This window comes from Myotis yumanensis, unplaced genomic scaffold (assembly GCF_028538775.1).
Source record: "Myotis yumanensis isolate MYYU_CA2020_CCGP unplaced genomic scaffold, mMyoYum1.0.hap1 SCAF_18, whole genome shotgun sequence".
Taxonomy (NCBI): Eukaryota; Metazoa; Chordata; class Mammalia; order Chiroptera; family Vespertilionidae; genus Myotis; species Myotis yumanensis.
Genome location: NW_027223769.1, coordinates 4,025,452 through 4,048,202, shown reverse-complemented (window position 1 = coordinate 4,048,202; position 22,751 = coordinate 4,025,452). Strand labels below are relative to the sequence as shown.

General features: G+C 44.4%; 1 protein-coding gene across 1 annotated transcript; it reads left to right on the top strand.

Moving 5' to 3' along the window:
• The first annotated feature begins 14,387 nt into the window (after positions 1 to 14,387).
• Positions 14,388 to 21,048, top strand: PSMC4 (proteasome 26S subunit, ATPase 4). The gene is made up of 11 exons (XM_070398044.1): positions 14,388 to 14,494; positions 15,335 to 15,433; positions 15,562 to 15,748; positions 17,029 to 17,175; positions 17,255 to 17,364; positions 17,460 to 17,553; positions 19,719 to 19,886; positions 19,971 to 20,047; positions 20,185 to 20,353; positions 20,580 to 20,635; positions 20,813 to 21,048. Exons 1-11 carry the CDS (start codon positions 14,459 to 14,461, stop codon positions 20,924 to 20,926), a joined length of 1,257 nt encoding a protein of 418 aa, XP_070254145.1. The 5' UTR covers positions 14,388 to 14,458; the 3' UTR covers positions 20,927 to 21,048.
• Positions 21,049 to 22,751: the final 1,703 nt, after the last annotated feature.

The window sequence follows — 22,751 nt, the reverse complement described above, 5'->3', positions numbered from 1 at the left end:
TCCTGATGGCTTTCAAGGGATGGATTATATAGGGGAAAACCACCAGTCACGGTGTCTAGGGGAGTTAGAGTTATGGTCAGGGTTGTGGCCTCTGCTGATTGGTCAGTGCTAGGGTAGGGGTAGAAGATTATTACATCTGGTCCTCATGTCAGCTATGGCATTGCTATATAGGGTTTTCTTTCTTTATTGAATTTATTGGGGTGACATTGGTTAATAAAATTATATAGGTTTCAGGTATACAATCTATAATTCATCATCTATATTGTATTGTGTGTTCACGACCCCAAGTCAAGTCTCCTTCCATCACCTTTTATGACCCCTATACCCTACTCTACCTCCCCCCACCCTGCTTTCGCTATGGTAATCACCATACAGTTGTCTATGTCTGAGTTTTTTGTTTTTGTTTTATGCTTAATCCCTTCACTTTTTTCACCCAGCCCCACAATCACCCTCCCCTCTGATAGCTGTCAGTCTGTTTTCTAACAATGAGTCTGTTTCTATTTTGTTTGTTAGTTTACTTTGTTCATTAGATTCCACATATGGTACTTGTCTTCCTCTGACTTGCTTGTTTCACTTAACCTAAGGTCCATCCACACTGTCACAAAGGGTAAGATTTTCTTTTTTTACTGCCAAGTAGTATTCCATTGTATAAATGTACCACAGCATTTTTATCCACTCATCTACTGTTGGGCACTTGGGCTGCTTCCAAATCTTGCCTATCTATATATAAAAAAGTCTCAGCGCCGAAACCGGTTTGGCTCAGTGGATGGAGCGTCGGCCTGCGGACTGGGGGGTCCCAGGTTCGATTCCGGTCAAGGGCATGTACCTGGGTTGCGGGCACATCCCCAGTAGGAGATGTGCAGGAGGCGGCTGATCGATGTTTCTCTCTCATCGATGTTTCTAGCTCTCTATCTCTCTCCCTTCCTCTCTGTGGAAAATCAATGGAATATATAAAAAAAAAAAAAAAAAAGTCTCAGCAACAGTTACGACTGAATGACCAGAACGACCAGTTGACCAGTTGCTATAATGTGCACTGATCACCAGGGGGCAGACGCTGAATGCAGGAGCTGCCCCCTGGTGGTCAGTGTGCTCCCACAGCCAACCTCCCACGGCCAGCCAACCTCCTCCAGTTCCTCCCTCCATTCGGCAGGCCCCAGCCAGCCTGGCCCCAATCGGGATTGGGCGAGATGGCCCCGTTAGGCCCTGATCACCAGCCAGGCCTAGGGACCCCACCCATGCACGAATTTCATGCACTGAGCCTTTGGTTGTAAATAACACTGCAATGAACATAGGAATGCATGTATTCCTCCGAAGTAGTGTCTTGGGTTTATTCGGATTTATTCCCAGAAGTGGGATCACGGGTTCATAAGTTCCATTTTTAATTTTTTGAAGTAACTCTATACTGCTTTCCATAATGGCTGCACCAGTCTGCATTCCCACCAACAGTGCACTAGTGTTCTCTTTTTTCCACATCCTCACCAATATTTGTTGTTTATTGATTTATTGATGGTAGCTATTCTGACAGGTGTAAGATGATATCTCATTGTGGTTTTAATTTGCATTTCTGATGATTAGTGACATTGAGCATCTTTTCATATGTCTATTAACCATCTGTATGTTCTCTTTAGATAAGTGTCTATTCCAATCCTTGCTCATTTGTTTTTAATTTTACAATTTTTTAAATTGATTTTTAGAAAGAGAGGAAGGAAGAGGGGAGAGAGAGAGAAACACTAGTGTGATAGTGAAACATCAATCAGCTGCCTCCTGCATTTACCTCTACTGGGGATTCAACCCACAACCCAGCCTTTTGCCCTGACCAGGAATTGAACCCTCAACCTTTCAGTGCATGGGATAAAACCAAACCAACTGAGCCACACCAGCCAGGGCCTTTGCCCATCTTTTAATTGGATTCTTTGTGGGTGGATTTTGGGGTGTGTGTGTGTGTGTGTGTGTGTTTTGGGGTTTTTTTGGTGTTGAGTTTTATAAGTTCTTTATAAATTTTGGATATTAACCCCTTATCAGATGTATCATTGGTGAATATGTTGTCCCATTCAGTGTCTTGTCTTTTCATTTTGTTAATGGTTTCCTTTGCTGTGCAAAGAATTTTTAGTTTGATATAGTTCCATTTGTTTATTTTTTCTTTTGTTTCCCTTGCCTGAGGAGATATATCAGAAAAAATACTGCTACAAGAAATGTATGAGATTTTACTGCATATGTTTTCTTCTAGGATTTTTGTGGTTTCTAGTCTAACATTTCGGTCTTTAATCCATTTTCAGTTTATTCTTGTGTATGGTGTAAGAAGGTGGTTTAATTTTTTTTTTTTTTGCACGTGTCTGTCCTATTTTCCCAACACCATTTATTAAATAGACTGTCTTTCCTCCTGTATGTTTTTGCCTCCTTTGTCAAATATTAGTTGACCATAAAGGCATGGGTTTATTTCTGGGCTCTCTATTCTGTTCCATTGATCTATATGTCTGTTTTTACGCCAACACCCATGATGTTTTGAGTGCTATAGCCTTGTAGTAGAGTTTGATATCAGAAAGTGTAATTCCTCCAACTTTGTTCTTCTTTCTCAAGATTGCTATGGCTTTTTGAGGTCTTTGTGGTTCCATATAAATTTTTGGAATATTTGTACTGGTTCTGTGAAATACACCATAGGTATTCTAATAGGAATTGTGTTGAATCTATATACTGCTTTGGGTTGTATGGACATTTAAATGATGTTAATTCTTCCTACACACTTATTTGTATCTTCTTCAATTTCTTTCTTCTGTGTCTTAAAGTTTTTTGAGTATGGGTCTTTTACAACCTTGGTTAAGTTTCTCACTAGGTAATAAATTTATTATTAACCTTGGTTAAATTCATTATTTATTTTTTGAAGCAATTGTGAATAGGATTGTTTTCTTAGTTTCCTTTTCTGATAGTTCCATATTGGTGTATAAAAATGCAACTGATTTTTAGTTATTTATTTTGTACCCTGTCACATTACTGAATTCATTTTATCAGTTCTAGTAGTTTTTTGGTGGAATCTTTAGGGTTCTCTATATACAGTATCATGTTATCTGCAAATAATGACAGTTTTACTTCTTCCTTTCCAGTTTGGCCTTTTATTTCTTCTTCTTGTCTGATTGCTGTGGCTAGGACTTTCAGTATTATGTTGAATAAGAGTGGTGAAAGTGTCTTCTTCTCAATCTTAATTAAGGGCAACACTTGTAGCTTTTGCTTATTGAGTATGATGTTGGCTGTGGGTTTGCCATGTATGACCTTTATTACATTGAGGTTTGACCCCTCTATTCCCACTTTGCTAAGAGTTTTTATCATAAATGGGTTTTATCAAATGCTTTTTCGGGCATCTATTGGTATGATCATGTGGTTTTTACCCTTTATTTTGTTTATGCGATGTATCACATTATTGATTTGTGGATATTGTACCAACCTTGCATCTCTGGAATAAATCTTATGGCATGTGATTTTCTTTATGTATTGCTGGATTCATTTTACTAATATTTTGTTGAAGTTTTAGCACCTATGTTTATCAGGGATATTGGCCTATAATATTTTTTTTCTAGTGTCTTTATCTGGTTTTGGAATTAGTTTAATGCTGCCCACATAAAATCAGCTTGGGACTCTTCCCTCCGCTTGAATTTTTGGGAATAGTTTGAGAAGTATAGGTGTTCATTCTTTGAATTCTTGGTAAAATTCACCCGTGAAGCCATTGAGTCCATGGCTTTTGTTTGCTGGATGTGGGTTTATTATTATTATTATTATTATTATTACAGCTTCAATTTCACTAGTTGTGATGTGTCTGTTCAGATTCTCTGATTCTTCCTGATTCTGTTTTAATAGGTTGTATGTTTCTCAGAATGTAGCCATTTCATCCAGATTGTCTAATTTGTTGGCATATAGTTGTTCGTAATATTTTCTTATAATCCTTTGTATTTCTTTGGTGTTAGTTACCACTTCTCTTTCATTTCTGATTTTATTTATTTGGGTCCTCTCTCTTTTTAAAAAAAATATATATATTTCTTTATTGATTTAAGAGAGGAAGGAGAGAGAGAGAGAGAAATACACCATAGGTATTCTAATAGTCTCTCTCCCAAAGTCCCAGGGAGAGAGACAGAGACAGAGAGAGAGAGAGAGAGAGAGAGAATCATTGATTGGTTGTCTCCTGCATGGCCCCTACTGGGGATCAAGCCCGCAACCCAGGCATGTACCCTTGGTCAGAATCGAACCCGGGACCCCTCAGTCCGTAGGCCAACGCTCTATTCACTGAGCCAAACTGGCTAGGGCTCTTTTTTTCTTGATGAGTTTGGTTAAAGGCTTATCAAACTTGTTTATCTTTTCAAAGAATCAGAGCTTGGTTTTATTGATCTTTTGCATTAGGTTTTTTATTTTATTTATTTCTGCCCTGATCTTTATTATTTTCCTTCCTTCTCCTCACTTTGTCCCTTTAAGTGTAAAGTTAGATTGTTTATTTGATATTTTTCTTGTTTCTTGAGATAGGCCTGTAATGCCACAAATTTCCCTTTTAAGACTGCTTTTTCTGTGTCCCATAGAATTTGGATTATTGTGTTCTCATGTCATTCATTTATTTCGAATGCCTTTTTATTTCTTCCTTGATCTCACTGCAACCCATTCATTGTTTGATAACATAGTATTTAGCCTCCATGGCTTTCTGTTTTTCAGTTTTTCCTTGTGATTGATTTCAAGTTTCATGTCATATCGTTAGAAAAGATAGTTGATATGACTTTAATATTCTTAAATTTATTGAGACTTGTTTTGTCTCCTAACATATGGTCTATCCTAGAAAATGTTCCATGTGCACTTGAAAAGAGTGTATATATTCTGCTGCTTTGAGGTGAAATGCTCTTAAGATATCAAGTAAATTAATCTGAACTAGTGTGTCATTTAAGGCCACCATTTCTGTGTTGATTGTTTTGTCTGGAAGATCCATCCATTGATGTCAATAGGTGTTAAAATCCCTTGCAGTATTGTATTTCTGTCAATCTCTCCTTTTATGTCCATCAAGGTTTGCTTACATATTTAGGTGCTCCTATATTGGGTGCATAAATGTTTACAAGGGTAATATCCTCTTGTTGGATTGACCCCTTTATCATTATGCAGTGTCCTCCTTTGTCTCATACTATAACCTTTGCTTTAAAGTCTATTTTGCTGCTTGGGCCATTTGGGGGCTTGGCCCATCTGGTTTCCAGATGATCTAATACATTTATAACTCTTTACCCAAAATTAAAAATAAAGCCTATTTTGTCAGATGTAAGTATTGCTGCCCCAGCTATTTTTTCTTCATCCCTTTACTTTTAGTTTGTGTGTGTCTTCCACTCTGAGGTGGGTCTCTTGTGTATATATATATGTGTGTGGATAAGAAAAATTTGTTTTCTTATCCATTCAGCTCCCCTATATCTTTTAATTAGAGTATTTAAACCATTTACATTTAAAGTGATTATTAGTGATGTCAGAAAATAGTGGCATGAGAGAACCCAAAGTCCCAGGGAGCTATCAGGTCGCACAAGAAAGAAATAACCAAAGCCCAGAAACAATGCAACTGCCGCAAGAGCTTACAATCTAGGTCAGAAGTAAAAGTTACTTCATCAAACAACATCAACCACAGCCAATTTTTGCTTTACAGTGGCTTAAACAAAACCTAGGAGTTTTCTACCTTATTTTGTATCTCCTATTTTCTATTTTATTTTATTTTCTACCTATTTCTACCTTCTATTTCTACCGCTTATTTTCTAATTAAGAAATTTTAAAGTGCTCTAATAAGCATTGTTTTTAGGGATCCCCTTCCTAGGACCCTGAATTTCCCATGTTTTACACCGAGCTACTACAAAACTCGGCTCCTTACCTTACTTTTGCTTTCAGCTTTTATTTTATTTTTCTACTTTTGCTTTCTGCACGCCTCACTGGAGCCTCCTTTCACCTCCCAATTGTAGTTCCCCCGTACTCAGGCCCTGTTCCCCATAACTCAGTCTCTGTTCCCCATAACTCAGTCCCTGTTCCCAAAACTCAGTCCCTGTTCTCAGAACTCAGGCCCTGTTCCCCATAACTCAGTCTCTGTTCCCCATAACTCAGTCCCTGTTCCCAGAACTCAGTCCCTGTTCCCCATAACTCAGTCCCTGTTCCCAGAACACAGTCCCTGTTCCCAGAGCTCAGTCCCTGTTCCCATAACTCAGTCCCTGTTCCCCATAACTCAGTCCCTGTTCCCAGAGCTCAGTCCCTGTTCCCAGAACACAGTCCCTGTTCCCAGAGCTCAGTCCCTGTTCCCATAACTCAGTCCCTGTTCCCCATAACTCAGTCCCTGTTCCCAGAGCTCAGTCCCTGTTCTCAGAACTCAGTCCCTGTTCCCATAACTCAGTCCCTGTTCCCAGAGCTCAGTCCCTGTTCTCAGAACTCAGTCCCTGTTCCCAGAAATCAGTCCCTGCTCGGGCGCCATATGTGGCGAGCCGGCAAGGCCATGGCATACTCAGCCCAAGGCGCCTTATGTACCACACCAGCTCAGCCTGGTTCAGTGACCCTGAGATGGGGCAGTGAAGGATGGAGAAAAGACAGACAAGAGAATGAGCTGGGTCTGGGTGGGGCGCTGCTCCTGGATGGAGAGACAGCACCATGGACTACAAGCCGTGTCTTTATTTTATAGCCAGATTCCACGAGGCAAAGTAAGGGCGTGGTCAAGATGTTTACAACATTCTTGTGGGTTTTGATCCTACTCAATTACATGCACCTGAACTCTATCAAGCCCACATCACTCAGACATGCGGGGCCACTTGTTGGACCACACATATTCTCCGGGAGTGCCTCCTGCCATCACAGGTGGCTTTTTTTGTGGTGCACTGTCCCAGGAGAGTGGATACAGAGGGCCATGTCAGGACTTCTTTCCAGGCTGTCCTCCTACCCCAGGCCAAGGTGCCTTACAAGGTGCAGCTCTTCACTCAGCCACATAGCAGCATCACTGTGCTGGAGAAACCATGGGACACTGACTGGATATTGTGTAGAACTGTCTTATCTGATATCCCTCTTCCCTCTGGGATTGCTACGCTTCATCTGCTAGGCTTGTCTCCTGTTAGTGTAGTGCTCTTTTATGCACCCCTATTCTCAGGAGGCCCAGAACCTAAAGGACCCCAACACTTTCCTAAGTCAGGCATCCAGAGAATTTTGCTCCTCTCACTCAAAGATGTATTCCATCCATGTTCAGCAGGCAGCAATTACAGAAGTACAAACACATCATCCCCATTTCCTCAAAAATTAGGAGTAAAAAATCCCAGGGGGGCAATTCTTAGATAGGACAAGAGTCTCATATCAAGGTCTGGGCAATTCTTACTAAATGCTATTCTTGCTAAATGTTAAAATTTGGCACAGTATTTTGCAGACGAGCTCTACACAGGCTACACTGATAGTAACTCAACTGGATATATGTAGCCAACTGCCAAGAAAAAAATCAACAAGTAATTGACCAAATAGTGTATATAAGCAATGGCTAAGCCTCCCTGCTGGATGTGAATCCTGTCTCCTTTACTTATTGGAAGTAAATGAAACTACCTGTGACAACCATGTCTCATTTTTGAACAGTGAACCCCTTGAGTTGGGTAGCAATTTTAGGTATTAGGATAGGAGATGTTGGGTCCTACTTAATTCTTCCTAAACCCTGTTTAGGTTGAGCATGCAGGTTTGCGTGCTGTGGTTCCAATAACAATTTAGTTTCCAGAGCCCTTGCAGTGTTGTTCCTGTCTGCTAAATTTGCCCAGAGCTGGTTGGGCTTGCTCCCAATTCCTATTGGTAACACCAATGGAAGCTGAAGGCATTTGGGGGCTCATCTGGTGCTGCCAGTTTGGAGACACTGGCATGAAGGGGTGGGGAGAACCTTCTGGTACTGCTTTGTGTCCACGAGGCTGCTGCTGAATCTGTGCTGGTGTCCCTCATGGGAAAGAAAAACATCTACTTTGATGCCTTCTGCTGCTGGATGGAGGCTAGGAAGCCACTGGGCCTGGGTCACCTCCTGTCACTGAGTTTGGAGTTGAGAGATGCTTGTTCACTGTGTTACTCCTAACCTTAAGGTCCCTAGCCAGTTTGCCTCCTTCTCTCTACCTTTCCGCAGTCCTCTTATAAATGTCTGTTGTTCTATTTTCAGAATTTTTTGTTATTTAGAAGAGAGGGGGAGGAAGAAATGAGTCTCTGCCATCTTGTCTGGAACCAGAAGTCACCACTTATTATTTTAATAATTTATTTATAGTTTCTTTTGGATTCTCAAACAAACGCAGTCATAATGTTTATGAATGGTAAGTTTAATTCCCTCTTTTTAAAATTTTCTTTATTGATTAAGGTATTACATATGTGTTCTTATCTCCCCATTGCCCCCACACACATCCCCATGTTCATGCCCTCACTCCCCTGTGTCTGTGTCCATTGGTTATGCTTATATGCATGTATACAAGTCCTTTGGTTGATCTCTCCCCCTTACCCCCACCCTCCCCTACCTTCTCTCTGAGGTTTGATGGTCTGATTGATGCTTCTCTGTCTCTGGATCTGTTTTTGTTTATTAGTTTATGTTGTTCATTATATTCCACAAATGAGTGAGATCATGTGATATTTATCTTTCTCTGACTGACTTATTTCACTTAGCATAATGCTCTCCAGGTCCATCCGTGCTGTTGCAAATAGTAGGAGTTCCTTCCTTTTTACAGCAGCATAGTATTCCATTGTGTAGATGTACCACAGTTTTCTAATCCACTCATTTATTGATGGGCACTTAGGCTGTTTCCAAATCTTAGCTATTGTAAATTGTGCTGCTATGAACATATATCCTTTCTAATAGGTGCTTCTAGTTTCTTGGGATTTTGTTTGGCCTGCATGGTGTTTTTAAGTATTTGAATTTATTGTCAGCATTAATGAGAAGATTTCACTTGAAAGTCTGGATTTTTTACTTCTCTTGAACATCAGATGGGGCAACAATGTGCCTACATTCTGTTATGGCTGTCATGGCTGGAGTTGAGCTCCTCTCTAGACTTAAGGAATAGGTCCTCTGTCAGCCCAGTTGGCTTTAGTTACTTGTCTGCTAGCAGCTTCTGCATGCACTCAGCCTTACTCCGGGTTCTTAAGATCGAGATTTGAGAACGCCCTCACTCAAAATGAGAGCTGCATCGGACAAGAGCTAGCTACATGGGGCTTCTTTTGGAAGTCAGTGTAGTGGACAAGAAAGCCCTGAGCTTAAATCAGGAGAGATAAACACATTCAACTGGGCTGGTCCTGGCTATAGTTAATTGGCCATGTAATTAAATATCCATCTGTTAAGTGACCTATATGGCTAGTTCTTAACTGAAGGATGGAGGGAAGGTCAAAATGATAGGGTGCAGTTAAAGATGGGACTAACTTGATAAAACTCCCTAAGTGATTTGATATCCACTTCCTTGAGAATGACTAGCTTACCTGTCAAAGATCATCAAATCTAAATAATAACTATTACATAAGGTTAAGAGCTCAGGCTCTGGATTTGAATAAAAGCTCCATCATTTACTTGCTGCATGATCTTGGGCAAGTGACTATACCTCTCTGAGCCTCGTTTCTCATGTAGGATCTGAAAAGTAGGAAAACAAGATTTCCCTCTTCAAACTCCACTTTAATCTCAGATTAAGTTAGGATGCCCTGTCATAAGGTTAGGTCTCTGTATAAATGTTGATTACTTTTACTATCCACTTCCTAAGGTGGTTTCATTAAATATAACAGGTATATAGTCAGTGTTTAGGAAATGGTTATTTATTATTGTTTTCATAAAAAGTCCAGAGGGATACATTGATTTGTCATTGCCAAAGGGGGGAAAGAGAACTTAGTGATGATTCAACTGGGCTTGGTTGCAATAAAGGCAAACCTCTCACATAGATTTGAATCTGATGCCTGGAAACTGGGAAGAGGAGGAATGGGAGGCAAGGAGGAAAATGACGGATTCCATTTGAAGTGATGGGTCTAAACCTGAAGTAGAAATCTGAGATGCCTTTTGGGTACAGACCTGGAAGACAGAACTAAGAGCTCTCAATGCAAAAACAAAAGAAGAGTTCTTAATGCAGAGAAAAAAGGAAGCACTTGTTTTCATTTTCTGTGGAAATAAAATACTAGGACCTTAAACAATGAAGGCAGGAATCAGATCTGATGAATCTTTGAGTTCCCTCAGATAGGGCTGGCACTGAGTAGGAGCCACCAATTTTCTTTCTGACTTAGTAGAAATTATTTTCCTCTGTCTGAGCCTTAATTTCCTTATCTGAAAAATAAGGAAAAGCATACCTACTTCTGAGTGTTTTAAGAATTCAGAAATCATGGTTTGGAAATTGCCTGGCTAGAAGTAAATGGTGTTTGGTGTGACAACTCACAATACATCCACCAGAATGGAAAAAAAGTTTTAAGACAGACAATATTAAATGTATGCACAAGTGGCAGTTAGTATAGTTTGCCAGCATCCACTAAAGCTAAACACATACCTGCCTTATGACCAGCAATCCCATTCTTGAATATATTCCCATATGTTCATCAAAGAAACGTACTAAAATATTTATAGCACCAGAATAACCCCAAACTGGAAACTATTCCATTTTAGGCATATTTTGTATAGAAACCAGACATAAATGAAAATGAATGAACTACTCCTATACACAATATGAATTTTGGAATCATAATGGTAAGTAAAGGAAGCCAAATACACACTATATGGGCCCATAGGGAGTTCAAAACAGACCGAAGTAATCCACGCCATTAGAAATCAGGTAAGTGATAACTTTCAGAGGAGATGGGTGGCAGAAAGAGAGCATGTGCAGGAATTCAGGGGGCTGCTAATGTTTGGTGTCTTGATGAGCACTGGTTGTACAGGTGTATTCACCTTGTGTAAATCATTGAACTTTAAACTACAAATTGTACATGTCTCTGTATTTATACTTCAATAAAAAGTTTACAGGTACACCTCATCTTTATTGTGCTTTGTTTTACTGTGTCTCACAGATATTGCTTTTTTAAGTTGTGGCAACCTTTCCTGGAGCAAGTCAATCAGCACCATTTCTCCAACAGCATTTGCTCACTTGTGTCTCTGTCACATTTTGGTAATTCTCTCAATATTTCAAACGTTTTCATTATTATTATATTTGTTATGGTAATCTGTAATCGGTGATTTTTGACAATACTAGGTATTGTAATTGTTTGGAGGCACCATTAACTGCACCCATATAGATCGTGAACTCAAGTGATAAATGTGTGTGTTCTGATAAATGCTGTGTATGTTCTGATTGCTTCACTGACCAGCTGTTCCCCTACCTCTCTCTGTCCTTGAAACTCCCTCTTCCCTGATGCAACAATATTAAAATTAGGCCAATTAATAACTGTACAATAGCTTCTAAATGTTTAAGTTGTTAACGTAAAATAACCATTGAAACCTGTAAAGAATTTTTGGTGAGTTTATTTGAGCCAAACTGTCGACATATGCCGGGAAGCAGAACCTCAACGAATTGAGATAGTGCTCCGGAGAATGGCGGGGTTACATCCTTATTTATACATTCCAATCAAAGGAGGAACATAGGTGGGTTACATGAAATTCATTGGTGACAGATTAAGGAGGTGGGATTAAGCGAAGCGGGGCGGGGGGCGGGGGGAACCTCTGGGATAGGATAAAAAGTAAAATGATGGACACATACTTAGGTGGGTGCAGGATCAACTAACATGATGATGAAGGAATTTGTGGTATCTGTCCTGGGCCCAGCACATTTGGTGGTGCCCCAGGGGCTCCAAATAAAGGGAAGTCACAAGTTACCCAGACATTTCAAGGGTATGTTATCATAGATGCAAAAAGACAGATAGGCTCAGTTAAGGTAAAGTTTGACCTTGTCAGTGAAGATACTGGCCTAGGACGTAACTGCCCACCATAACTAGTTTTAGTTAAAGTTTAATTTCAGACCATCCTTTGTGGTTACTTTAGGTCTCCGAGTTTGCAAGACCGCCATGCAGGCCTCCCCTGAGCTTGTCAGGTCAGCATGTGGCCCCTTTTGTCCACAAAGTGAAAGGAAAAGTCACATGTCTACCGCTGGTGAAGATGAAAATTTTTGAAATGACAACAAAGGATTTAGAATATTGTATAAATTTAGTTGATAAAACAGTGACAGGATTGGCTCCAATTTTGAAAGTTTTACTGTTGGTAAAATACTGTCACAGAATATGGCATGCTACAGAGAAATCATCTGTGAAGAGTCACTGATGTGGCAAACTTGCATTGTCGTCTTATTTTAAGAAACTGCCACAGCTACCCCAACCTTCAGCAACCAACACCCTGATCAGTATCAGCCGTTAACATGGAGGCAAGACCTCCACCAGCAAAAAGATGATTAGCATTTTTAGTAATATTGTTTTAATTATGTACATTTCTTAGACACAATGCTATTGTACACTTATGACTACCGTATAGTTAAATATATCTTTTATAGGCACTGGGAAACCAAAAAATTCATGCTACTTGCTTTATTTCGATATTTGCTTTATTGTGGTGGTCTAGAGCCAAACCCACAGTGTCTCACAGGTATACCTGGACTTAACAATAACTGTAGCTGGTGTGACAGCAGCAGTGTATCCCTGGAACCAGAAGCACAGGCTTTGGGGACAGATCTGGGCCCTTGTGACTGGCTTCATGGCTCTAAGTCTGTTTCCTTCTTTGTAAAACAGGAAACAATGTCAAGATTCAATTAGTTGATGCTCATAATATAACCGGACAATCAATGGGTCCGTATTGCCTGTCACCACTTGAGCCAATTAAGCAGAGACAGGGTTGAATCATATATGCCCGTTTCTTCCAATACTGCCGGCAGTATGGGAGAGCAGCAGGTCATCCACAAAAATCTGCTCTGCAGCCCCCCATAAACCTATTGCTTATATGGGGTAAGACAAGGATTACATGGGGAAAGTAGGGATTACAGGCATGGGGAAGTAGGCTATGCAGGCTGGGGTGGGACTCCATTGTTTGGGCAACAAGTTAATTTTCCCATGATAATAGGCAGTTCTTCAATGAGAATGGTTCCAAGGTTGATTCCCAGGTCCAAGGTTGACTCCCAGGTCCTGGGGGCGTACAATTCCTAGCCAGGTCAGAATGTCCTTTTTTTAAAACAACACAAGGCAATCATGGTTAACGGCATGATAGTATTTCCCACAACCATAGCTAGTCCCCAATATTCTATTTTGCCCCTAACAATAATACTAAGTACAGGGCCTGGCATAGGGCTGCAGTTCCCATGGTGAAGAACAAAACTCAACCCAGTAAATTTGTTTATCTAATGGCTTTATTAGCGATGTGTGAATTGGGCAGCATCCCATCTAGCAACTAGAAAAGCACTCAGGTGAGGGACTAAGAAGTTAAAAGAGCGGACTATTCCAGGCCAGGATACCTTCCCGTTTGGAGGAAGGCAGGGGTCTCAGGGAGATACCTCGGTAGTGTGGATCGGGAAACTAGGCTGGTTTAAAATTCCTCTCCTGGGAGAGGCTAAAACTGCAATGAGGTTAGCTACGTTTTGGCTTGGTGATTGGTCTAGCACAGTGGTCGGCAAACTCATTAGTCAACAGAGCCAAATATCAACAGTACAACGATTGAAATTTCTTTTGAGAGCCAAATTGTTTAAACTTAAACTATATAGGTAGGTACATTGTTATTAACTTTATTAGGGTACTCCTAAGCTGGCCTTTGCTAAAAACGTCCTCAGTCTGAGGGGTCGACCTCAGCGACCGTACCCCCACAAAAACCGACTTCTGCACATGGGCCACGAAGTTTCAATCGCACTGTATGTGCGCACCCGCACGTGGTATTTTATGGAAAAGCCACACTCAAGGGGCCAAAGAGCCGCGTGTGGCTCGCGAGCTGCCGTTTGCCGACCACTGGTCTAGCACATCCCGATCGGGAGCTGCTCAAGGGCATGGTGACTCCATTTTGGACTCTTGCTTCCTCTTTTCCTCCCTCCTTCCTTCCCATTTTAACACCTGTGCCACCCAACCCCTGGCACCGCTGCCTTATTTCCCACAGCCGCCCGCGCCTGGGGCACGCTCGATTCACTGCTAACGCTAACCAGGCCTCGCCTCTCCGGGGACAATCCCCCCGCCAGCCCCCTTGGAGCTCCCTGAAAGCAGCCCGGGTCTCACCAGCCCCGCCACCAACCCCCCGGGCAGATGGCTGAGCTCTCCCACCGAACGAGCGGCAAGGACGCCGCGCCGCCGCCGGGACCACCGGCCAGCGCCCGAGGTTAGGAGAGCGCGCGAGCACGGGGGGCGGAGCCCAGGGCGGAGGGCGGAGGGCGGAGCCCAGCGCGGGGGGCGGAGCCCAGGGCGGGCCCTCCTTGCCCTCCGTCCACAATCTGCCTAGGCCCTCCCCTTCCGGTGGCGGAGCGGAAGCGGTGACTGTGTCAGGCCGGACCGCACAGCGGCGGGCTGGGTCACTATGGAGGAGATAGGCATCCTGGTGGAGAAAGCTCAGGTCCGGCGGGGTCTGACCGGGGGGACGGGGCGACCTGACCTGAGTGGGGTGCTGAGCGGCTGCAGGGACCCAGCCGGGCCGCGGTGGTTCCGGAGCCCTCGGTGGCGAGTTGTGTGCCCTCCGCGGCCTGGGTGGCCCAGGGATGCTGGGAGGGGAGTCAAAGCGGGGCGCGGGAGTGAGTGCCTCAGTTCTTGGGACTGAATGACTTAGAGATTAGCTGGCAGTGCCTGGTGGCATCGGGGCCCGCGGGGTTGGGGTGGGTCAGGTGGGAAGTGCTGTGGGGGCTCGGCTGTGGGGCCGGGTGATGCCTGAGGCCGGGCTGGGTTGCTCACCGATGTTCGGGCTTCGCTGGTGCTGGGGGGGCTAATTAGTAACTGTGGCCTGGCCCGCGGACGTTTGGGGCCTCCCCGGGGGGCTGGATGACATGAGGGCCTGATGAATGTGAGTTGGGGTGCTGTGACATGAGGGATCTTTTGGGGGTAACTGGGTGATTCGGAACTGTTTGAAGGCATGGTGACTTGGCCTGTGTGAGAGCCATGTGACGTTAGGAACCTGTTGAGGGGGGCTGGAGGGCATCTGAGTCTGCTAAGGAGTCGGTGAGACATTTAGGCCCTAGTTGGGTGACATTGGGGACATGTTACAAGTGGCAGATGGTAGCAAAATGTCTGTTTGGAAGGCTAGTTGACATAAGGGTCCTACAAAGGGGCTGCGAAGTTTCCAACCTCTGTTTAGAGGGGCTAAGTGATGTCAGGAGCCTGCTGGGGAATGAGAGACTTCATGGTTAAATCAGATGTTTTCATGCTCGGACTCTTCCAACCTGTGTTTCCCACCGTGGTCTAGGATGAGATCCCAGCACTGTCAGTGACACGGCCCCAGACTGGCCTGTCCTTCCTGGGGCCTGAGCCTGAGGACCTGGAGGACCTGTACAGCCGCTACAAGGTACATTCAGCCCCAATCCAGACCCTGCACGGGGCCCAATGTCCCATACTCCCGCCACCTTCCACTACTCCCCGGCCCAGCAAGGCCTAGAGCCAGCGCCTCCCCTCCCCTCCCCTCTCTGCTCGCAGAAGCTGCAGCAAGAGCTGGAGTTCCTGGAAGTGCAGGAAGAGTACATCAAGGATGAGCAAAAGAACCTGAAGAAGGAATTCCTCCATGCCCAGGAGGAGGTGAAGCGAATCCAGAGCATCCCACTGGTTATCGGGCAGTTCCTGGAGGCTGTGGATCAGAATACAGCCATCGTGGGCTCCACCACAGGTGTGGGAGGGTGGGGAGCCCCTCATTCACTCATCTTGTTCATTGAACAACTGTTGAATGTTTTCTGGCCTGTGCCCGGAACTGTGCTAGGGTGTACAGCAGAAAACAAGGCAAGACAGTGTAGTGGTGTTTTTCAGGGTATTTTGAGTCTGATGCAAAAATGGAAATAGATTTTATATTCTTTTCCTCTGTTTGTATATATGTAATTTATGTAGTAAAAGTTTGATCAAGTGATATTTAGCCTTACAGTGAGTGACATACTCTAATTGCTTTTCCATTCTGTTCTAGTCTTTTATTTTAAACCATGTTCTGATCATGACTCTCTAAATTGATTTCATGACCACTTCTGGGTTAGGACCTGCACTTTGAAACCATGGGTGAAATGTTAAGGGGTTGGGTTTTGGTGAGGACACAGTACACAGTAGCTGCTGTTATTAACACGGGTCCAGGCCTTGCCTTCATAATGGTCATTGTCTCTGTATCTTACTGCCTTTTTTGCTTCTCGCCTCTACTCTGGACCAAGCCATGTTCTTGTAAAGGTTGTAGGGAAAAGTGTGTGATTAGGCCTGGCATTGGACTGATGGGCTAATAGTGAGGTAGTGAAGGGAGGGAGAGATCCATAATGTGTCTTTGACCTTTGGACATAGGGGGTCAGTGAGGCTATCCCCAAAGTGGCAACATGGTCAGAGGAGTAGGTTTAGGGGACAGTGAGTGCAGTCTAGGATATCACAGGGAGGTGCTGGGTGGCTACTGGACAGCCAAATCTGAAGGTCAGGAGAGAGGTTGGATTGGAGAGGTGAGATAAGTCTGAGCAGGAAAGAATCTGGTACAGAGATCTAGATGGGAGGACTGAAACAGGGCAGGACTCAGGGGAGAGAGAAAAGAGATGGGTAGAGGGTCATAGTGACTGATGGGCTATGGAGGGAAGAGGAAAAAAGTCCAGGATGAAACTTGGGGCTTTTGCTGGTGACTAGGGACTGGGGCCTGCCTGAGACAGATCCAGGAGAAGCACAGTTTGGGGGGAGATGTGAACACATAGGGACACAGTAGGTAAGAAATATAAAGGGAAGTCCGGGGCGGGGGGGCAGATTCCAGGAGGCTGCTGGTCACCAGGTCTGTGAACATGAGGGACAGACTAGAGGAGGTGGGCTAGAGGTGGGGGAGCAGCCTGGGAATGAGTGAGAGGCTGGTGGCCTGGACAGCACAACTGTGAGGTCATGAGGAGAGGACAATTCTGGCACTTCTCTGTTTCCCTCCTCCCTTTCTGTCTTCCCCCCAAGGCTCCAATTACTATGTGCGCATCCTGAGCACCATCGATCGGGAGCTGCTCAAGCCCAATGCCTCGGTGGCCCTCCACAAGCACAGCAACGCCCTGGTGGACGTGCTGCCCCCGGAAGCGGACAGCAGTATCATGATGCTCACTTCAGGTGAGGGGGCCCTGGGGCCAGGGAGGCCGGAGAGGACCTGTGCTCCAGGCTGGGAGTCCCAGCTCTGCTCTCCCACCAGACCAGAAGCCAGATGTCATGTACGCAGACATCGGGGGCATGGACATCCAGAAGCAGGAGGTGCGGGAGGCTGTGGAGCTCCCGCTTACACACTTTGAGCTCTACAAGCAGGTGAGGAACTGCAGGGAAGGACGAGGCCCTACCGAGTCTCATGTTAGTGACAGGATTCCCTGGCTCATCCTTCTTTCTCCACTCCTGCATTTCAGATCGGTATCGATCCTCCCCGAGGCGTCCTTATGTACGGCCCACCTGGCTGCGGGAAGACCATGTTGGCAAAGGCCGTGGCTCATCATACCACTGGTGAGCTGCTCAGTCCCTCCCTCAAGCTCTGACCTTCTGGGCTTTTCCCATCTGTCTCCCTGCTCTCTCATCCTCCCCAGGAAATGGCACAGCACAATAATTCAGAACACGGGTTATGGGGCCAAAGCCCCATTGTGCTTCTTAGTCATTGGCTGTGCAGTCTTGGACAGGTGACTTTACCGCAAGCCTCAATTTCCTCATCTAATAGAAAACTCACTTCACAGCCTTATTGTAAAAATTAATAAGTCAGTGTTTTACTGTAGTGGGTTGTGACCCATTAGAAATTAGGAATTCAAATTCATGGCTTGCAACCAGCATTTTAAACGATGAAACAAGACAGAAGATATAAGAGTTTATCCCATATAAGGAGATGTCATACTGTTTTGAGAAACTGGTTTCACACACATGTGCACACACATATATATATAGGGTGTCCCCAAAAATGTATGCAGTTTGAATGATTATAAAGTCAGTGTTTATTAACATACAGTTCATTTACAAAATTGAAAAGAATCTACAGAAATGCATAATTTTTTTTTGTCAATGCCTGTTTTCAAACTGATGACCATTCTGGTCCAGGCACTGCTGATAATGTGAACATCAAGAATCATTTCATTCAGTATTTGTGTGCCCTCAGTTCATTGACTCTTTCTGGTTTTATACCATAAATTTTATCTTTTATGTATCCCCATAAGAAAAAAGAAACAGTGTAGTGGCACCTTAGGATAAATTTCTTTTGTTCAAAGCTTAGTCTGGCTTCACCCATTATTTTAAATCAGTTAAACCTGAAAAGGAGTGAAAATTAAATGAGTTATCAGCTGTTAAAGTGTGTATAAATTTTTTTGGACACCCTATATATTGTGGTTGTTTACACATGTATTCTTGTACGTTCCAGGCAGAATGTCTGGAAATCAACATATTGCTATTTATAAAGCCTAAAGACAGGGCTCAGCACATCTTAGAATCTTCATGCGTGTGAGGCAGGGAGCAGTAGAGAGCAGTGGTTTAGCAGCGGGTTTTCTGGACCAGACTGCTGGGTTTGAAATCCGGCTTCCCTACAGGTACTGATGTAAGTTAGTTTATGTAACTACTCAGTAAGTTAACTTCTCTGACTCCTGTTTCCTATTTTCCTGGGTTCAGAGGATTAAGTCAATATAAAGCTTCTAGAAGCTTACCTGGCATATAGTAAGTAGGCGTGAATGTTAGCCATTTTCAAGATTATTCATTTGCTTAGCAGTTCATTTGACTTCTGCCCTCCAATGCCCTGTGCTGGGATCCAACAGTGACTCAAACTTGCCCCCTGCCTTGGAGAAGCTCCAGCCTGCTGGAGAAAAAGAACTAAACACTTATAACTTAATCATTTAGTTCACATTTACTGAGCACCTAATATGTGCTAAGCTGAGTTGTAGGTGCTGGAGACATGGCAGTGAACAGAGCAGAGCTTCCATTCTTCATGGTCATGGAGGTGGTATCTTAGTTGGGGAAGCTCTTGAACAAATAAGTGAATAGATTATGTCGCATGGTGATAAGTTCATGAAGAGAACAACTAACAGAATAAGGGACAGAGAATAATAGGGGCTGCAACTTCACATGTTAAACTTTAAGAAACAAATTAAAAAGGAGGGCCCCAGAACAAACCTGTCTTCAACCCCATTGCTAGTTGTCAATTATGTCAGAGATGTGCCTGTGGGCCCTGATAGCAAAGGGGAAGGCGGAGCCCATGGTGAGGTAGAATGATACCTTTGTGTATGGCAACCTATCTGTTTCCTACTGATTTTTCAAGTGCTCTAGAAATCAGGGTTTTTTTTCTGTATCTTGGTCCATGAATGTCTCTAGCTCTTCTCCACAGACATGTTGAAGCACAGATGCATTTGTTTTTTGTTTGTTTTTTTAATGTCCTGACAGTTAAAAGTTGGACAAAATAAACGACATCTCTGTGCACAGGGTTCATGACTTGTGCTTCTGGGTTCTTATGGGATGGAAGCAGATGGCTGGTCCTTGACGCTGGATCTGGGACCCAGTCCAGGGTGTAAGAGAATAACCTGGCTACTTGGAGTGGGCATCCAAAGGAGGGGGTGTCCTCAGGGAATTCCCAATTTCAGTTAAAGCAGAATGGGCCCTACAGGAGACCCATCCACATCTAACCCTTGTCATCCTACTATCAGCTGCATTTATCCGGGTCGTGGGGTCAGAGTTTGTACAGAAGTACCTGGGTGAGGGCCCCCGCATGGTCCGGGATGTGTTCCGCCTGGCCAAGGAGAATGCACCTGCCATCATCTTCATAGATGAGATCGATGCCATCGCCACCAAAAGATTTGATGCGCAGACAGGGGGTGAGTGTTGCCCAAATAGGGTCTGAGGTCTTGAACAGGCCGGTCGTACATAATGCCCTGGACTAACTGTGTTGCATACTCCAGCTGACAGGGAGGTTCAGAGAATCCTGCTGGAGCTGCTAAATCAAATGGATGGATTCGACCAGAACGTCAATGTCAAGGTTCGGGGTTTGGAATGGACAAGGGGAGGTGTGGTATGGGAATCGGGAAGGTAGGGCTGGCACGTGAGGGGGCAGTTATGGTGGGAAGGAGGGTGTAGTGGGGAGAGAGGTCTGAGCCAGCCTGTTTCCAATGCCAGGTGATCATGGCAACGAACAGAGCAGACACCCTGGATCCTGCCCTGCTGCGGCCAGGACGCCTTGACCGTAAAATCGAATTTCCACTCCCTGACCGCCGCCAGAAGAGATTGATTTTCTCCACTATCACCAGCAAGATGAACCTCTCTGAGGAGGTTGACTTGGAAGATTGTATCCTGCTCTGGAAGTGAGGGGAGGGCCACAGTTGGGAATGGGGATTGGATCTTCACCTCCACCTCTGCCTTCACCATGACCCAGATTGTACGGGGAGTGGGGGGTGGGGGGGGACCAAAGTCCTGGAAGGGGTGGTGGTGACAAAGACAGCCCAAGGATGACTTCCTGCTCCAGGCATTCACCCCATCATGCAGGGAATGGTTTCCTTAACTCACCGCTGCAGATGTGGCCAGGCCAGATAAGATTTCAGGAGCAGATATCAATTCCATCTGTCAGGAGGTGAGTGATGGTTTTTCTCCGGATCCAGGCTGGGAGTGGATGAGGATCCTTCCTCTTTCTGATCACTCTATTGCAATCCTGTCCCTTTTTGCCTCCCTGGGGTAGCGGGCCCTGTCTGTCTCTTCCTCCACCATCACTAGGGGCAGGGAGTACATTTTAACTCTTGTCTCTTAACAGAGTGGAATGCTAGCTGTCCGAGAGAACCGTTACATTGTTCTGGCGAAGGACTTCGAGAAAGCATACAAGACAGTTATCAAGAAAGATGAGCAGGAGCATGAGTTTTACAAGTGACCCCTCCCCTAACCACAGGACCCAGGGACTTCCCTCACCTCCCCAACCTCTGTCCCCAAACCTAGTTCTCTTTTCTCTTTACCCAGGGTTGATTTATTCAATAAATATACAAGTTGAGTCAATCTAGTTTCTTCTTAGAAGTTTAACTCCTTTAGTATCCTGGGCCTTGAATAGGATCCTCTGCCCCTCCTGTTCTTCTGGCAGATGAGTGGGTGAGGTGCATGGCCTGGGCTACAGCTTAAGAAGCAAAAAACTCAAACAAAATGACTTCAGAAACTTGGGGAAAGGGAAGGAAAATAAACTTCAGACCATAGCCTTGACCACAAAGTAAAGCCCCCATACATCTCCCACCCCCATTTCCTACAGGTAGAAGAACCTTTGAGTCTTTGGTGAGCCCTGCCTTCCTCACACTCAGGGAATATCAATGAAAGAGACAAACCCACAGAGTCTCCCAGAGCAGGAATGGGGGGTATATGTAAGAGGGGAGGTTGATTGCCCAGGTTCTGTGGCTGTCTCTGGCTCTTCTCCAAATGGTCTTGTCAGGGCATAGATGCATCTGGTTGGACCAATTCCCACTCTTGAGGTCTCTGTTCAGATACCTCTTCCTCTGGGCAGCCTTTCCTGGTGCCCCAATTTGGGAAGGAGCCCTTCCTCTGTACATCCCTGGCACCATGCAAGTACTCTGCTTGGCTAGACTTTCTCATGTGCTTGCCTGTCCCCCAGACTGAAACCTGTATAGTAGTCAGGGATTATAGCTTGACCGCAATTCGAGTCTCAGCACCTACACATGGTAGACATTCAGTTTATTGAACAAATATATGAATGTCACTGTATACTTAGGAGCAAAATGGGAAGAAGGTGTATGGGGAATCACGAATCATTGAAAGATAGGTGATTCCTCCATTGATGGGCAGAGCAGAGAAAATTCTCCCTCCTTCCTAGAACCTCACTAAAAGAAGACTCACAGGGACACAGGAGAGAGGAGATGGTAGCAATGCAATTTTGGAAAGAGGCAGATACCTGCTCATGATGTAACAGACCTGGGGAGGCACGAACCTGAATTAAAGGGAAGCGCAGAAACAGATTCCCGTTTCAGAAATTCGAGGTGCCAGACTCTGAAGGGGGGCTGGAAACAGGACTACCTGACAGGTTTTCTAAAACTCCGAGTTCATACATCCAGTGTGATTAGAACCTGGTGTGTACTAAGTAAACAAGCTATGTTATTCCAGGCCCATGACCCTTCTCCAGCCTGGCTGCAGACCTCAGGTTTAATCGGAAAAGGCTGACCCAGCGATCTCTGGGCCAGTGGGCCTGGACCATGGATGAGGGGGTTCCATGCTGAAGACAGGATTAAGTGAGAGCTCAGGCAGGCAATTGAAAGAGTCCTGAGAAAACAACAGCATGAGAGGAAAGTGAGCTAGTAAGACACCTAAGGTCTTCATCTTTCACAGTCAGTAGCCATTAAAACCTAATGCATAAGCATACAATGTAGCAACACGGAACTAAATTTCCAAAGAAATGGGAGGATGGGAAGTCGTCGCCTCTTGGAAGCAGGGAACTAAGGGGTGAGGGTGCCATGGGAATGCTTTTTGTTTGATTTGTTCTATACTTTCTACAATATTTGACCTTTTGTTTTTAAAATATATTTTTATTGATTTCAGAGAGGAAGGGAGAGGGAGAGAGAGAGAAACATCAATGATGAGAAAGAATCATTGATTGGCTATCTCCTGCACACCCCACCCCTGGATAAAGCCTGCAACTCGGGAATGTGCCCTGATCGGAATTGAACCCTGACCTCCTTGTTCACAGGTCAACACATAACCAC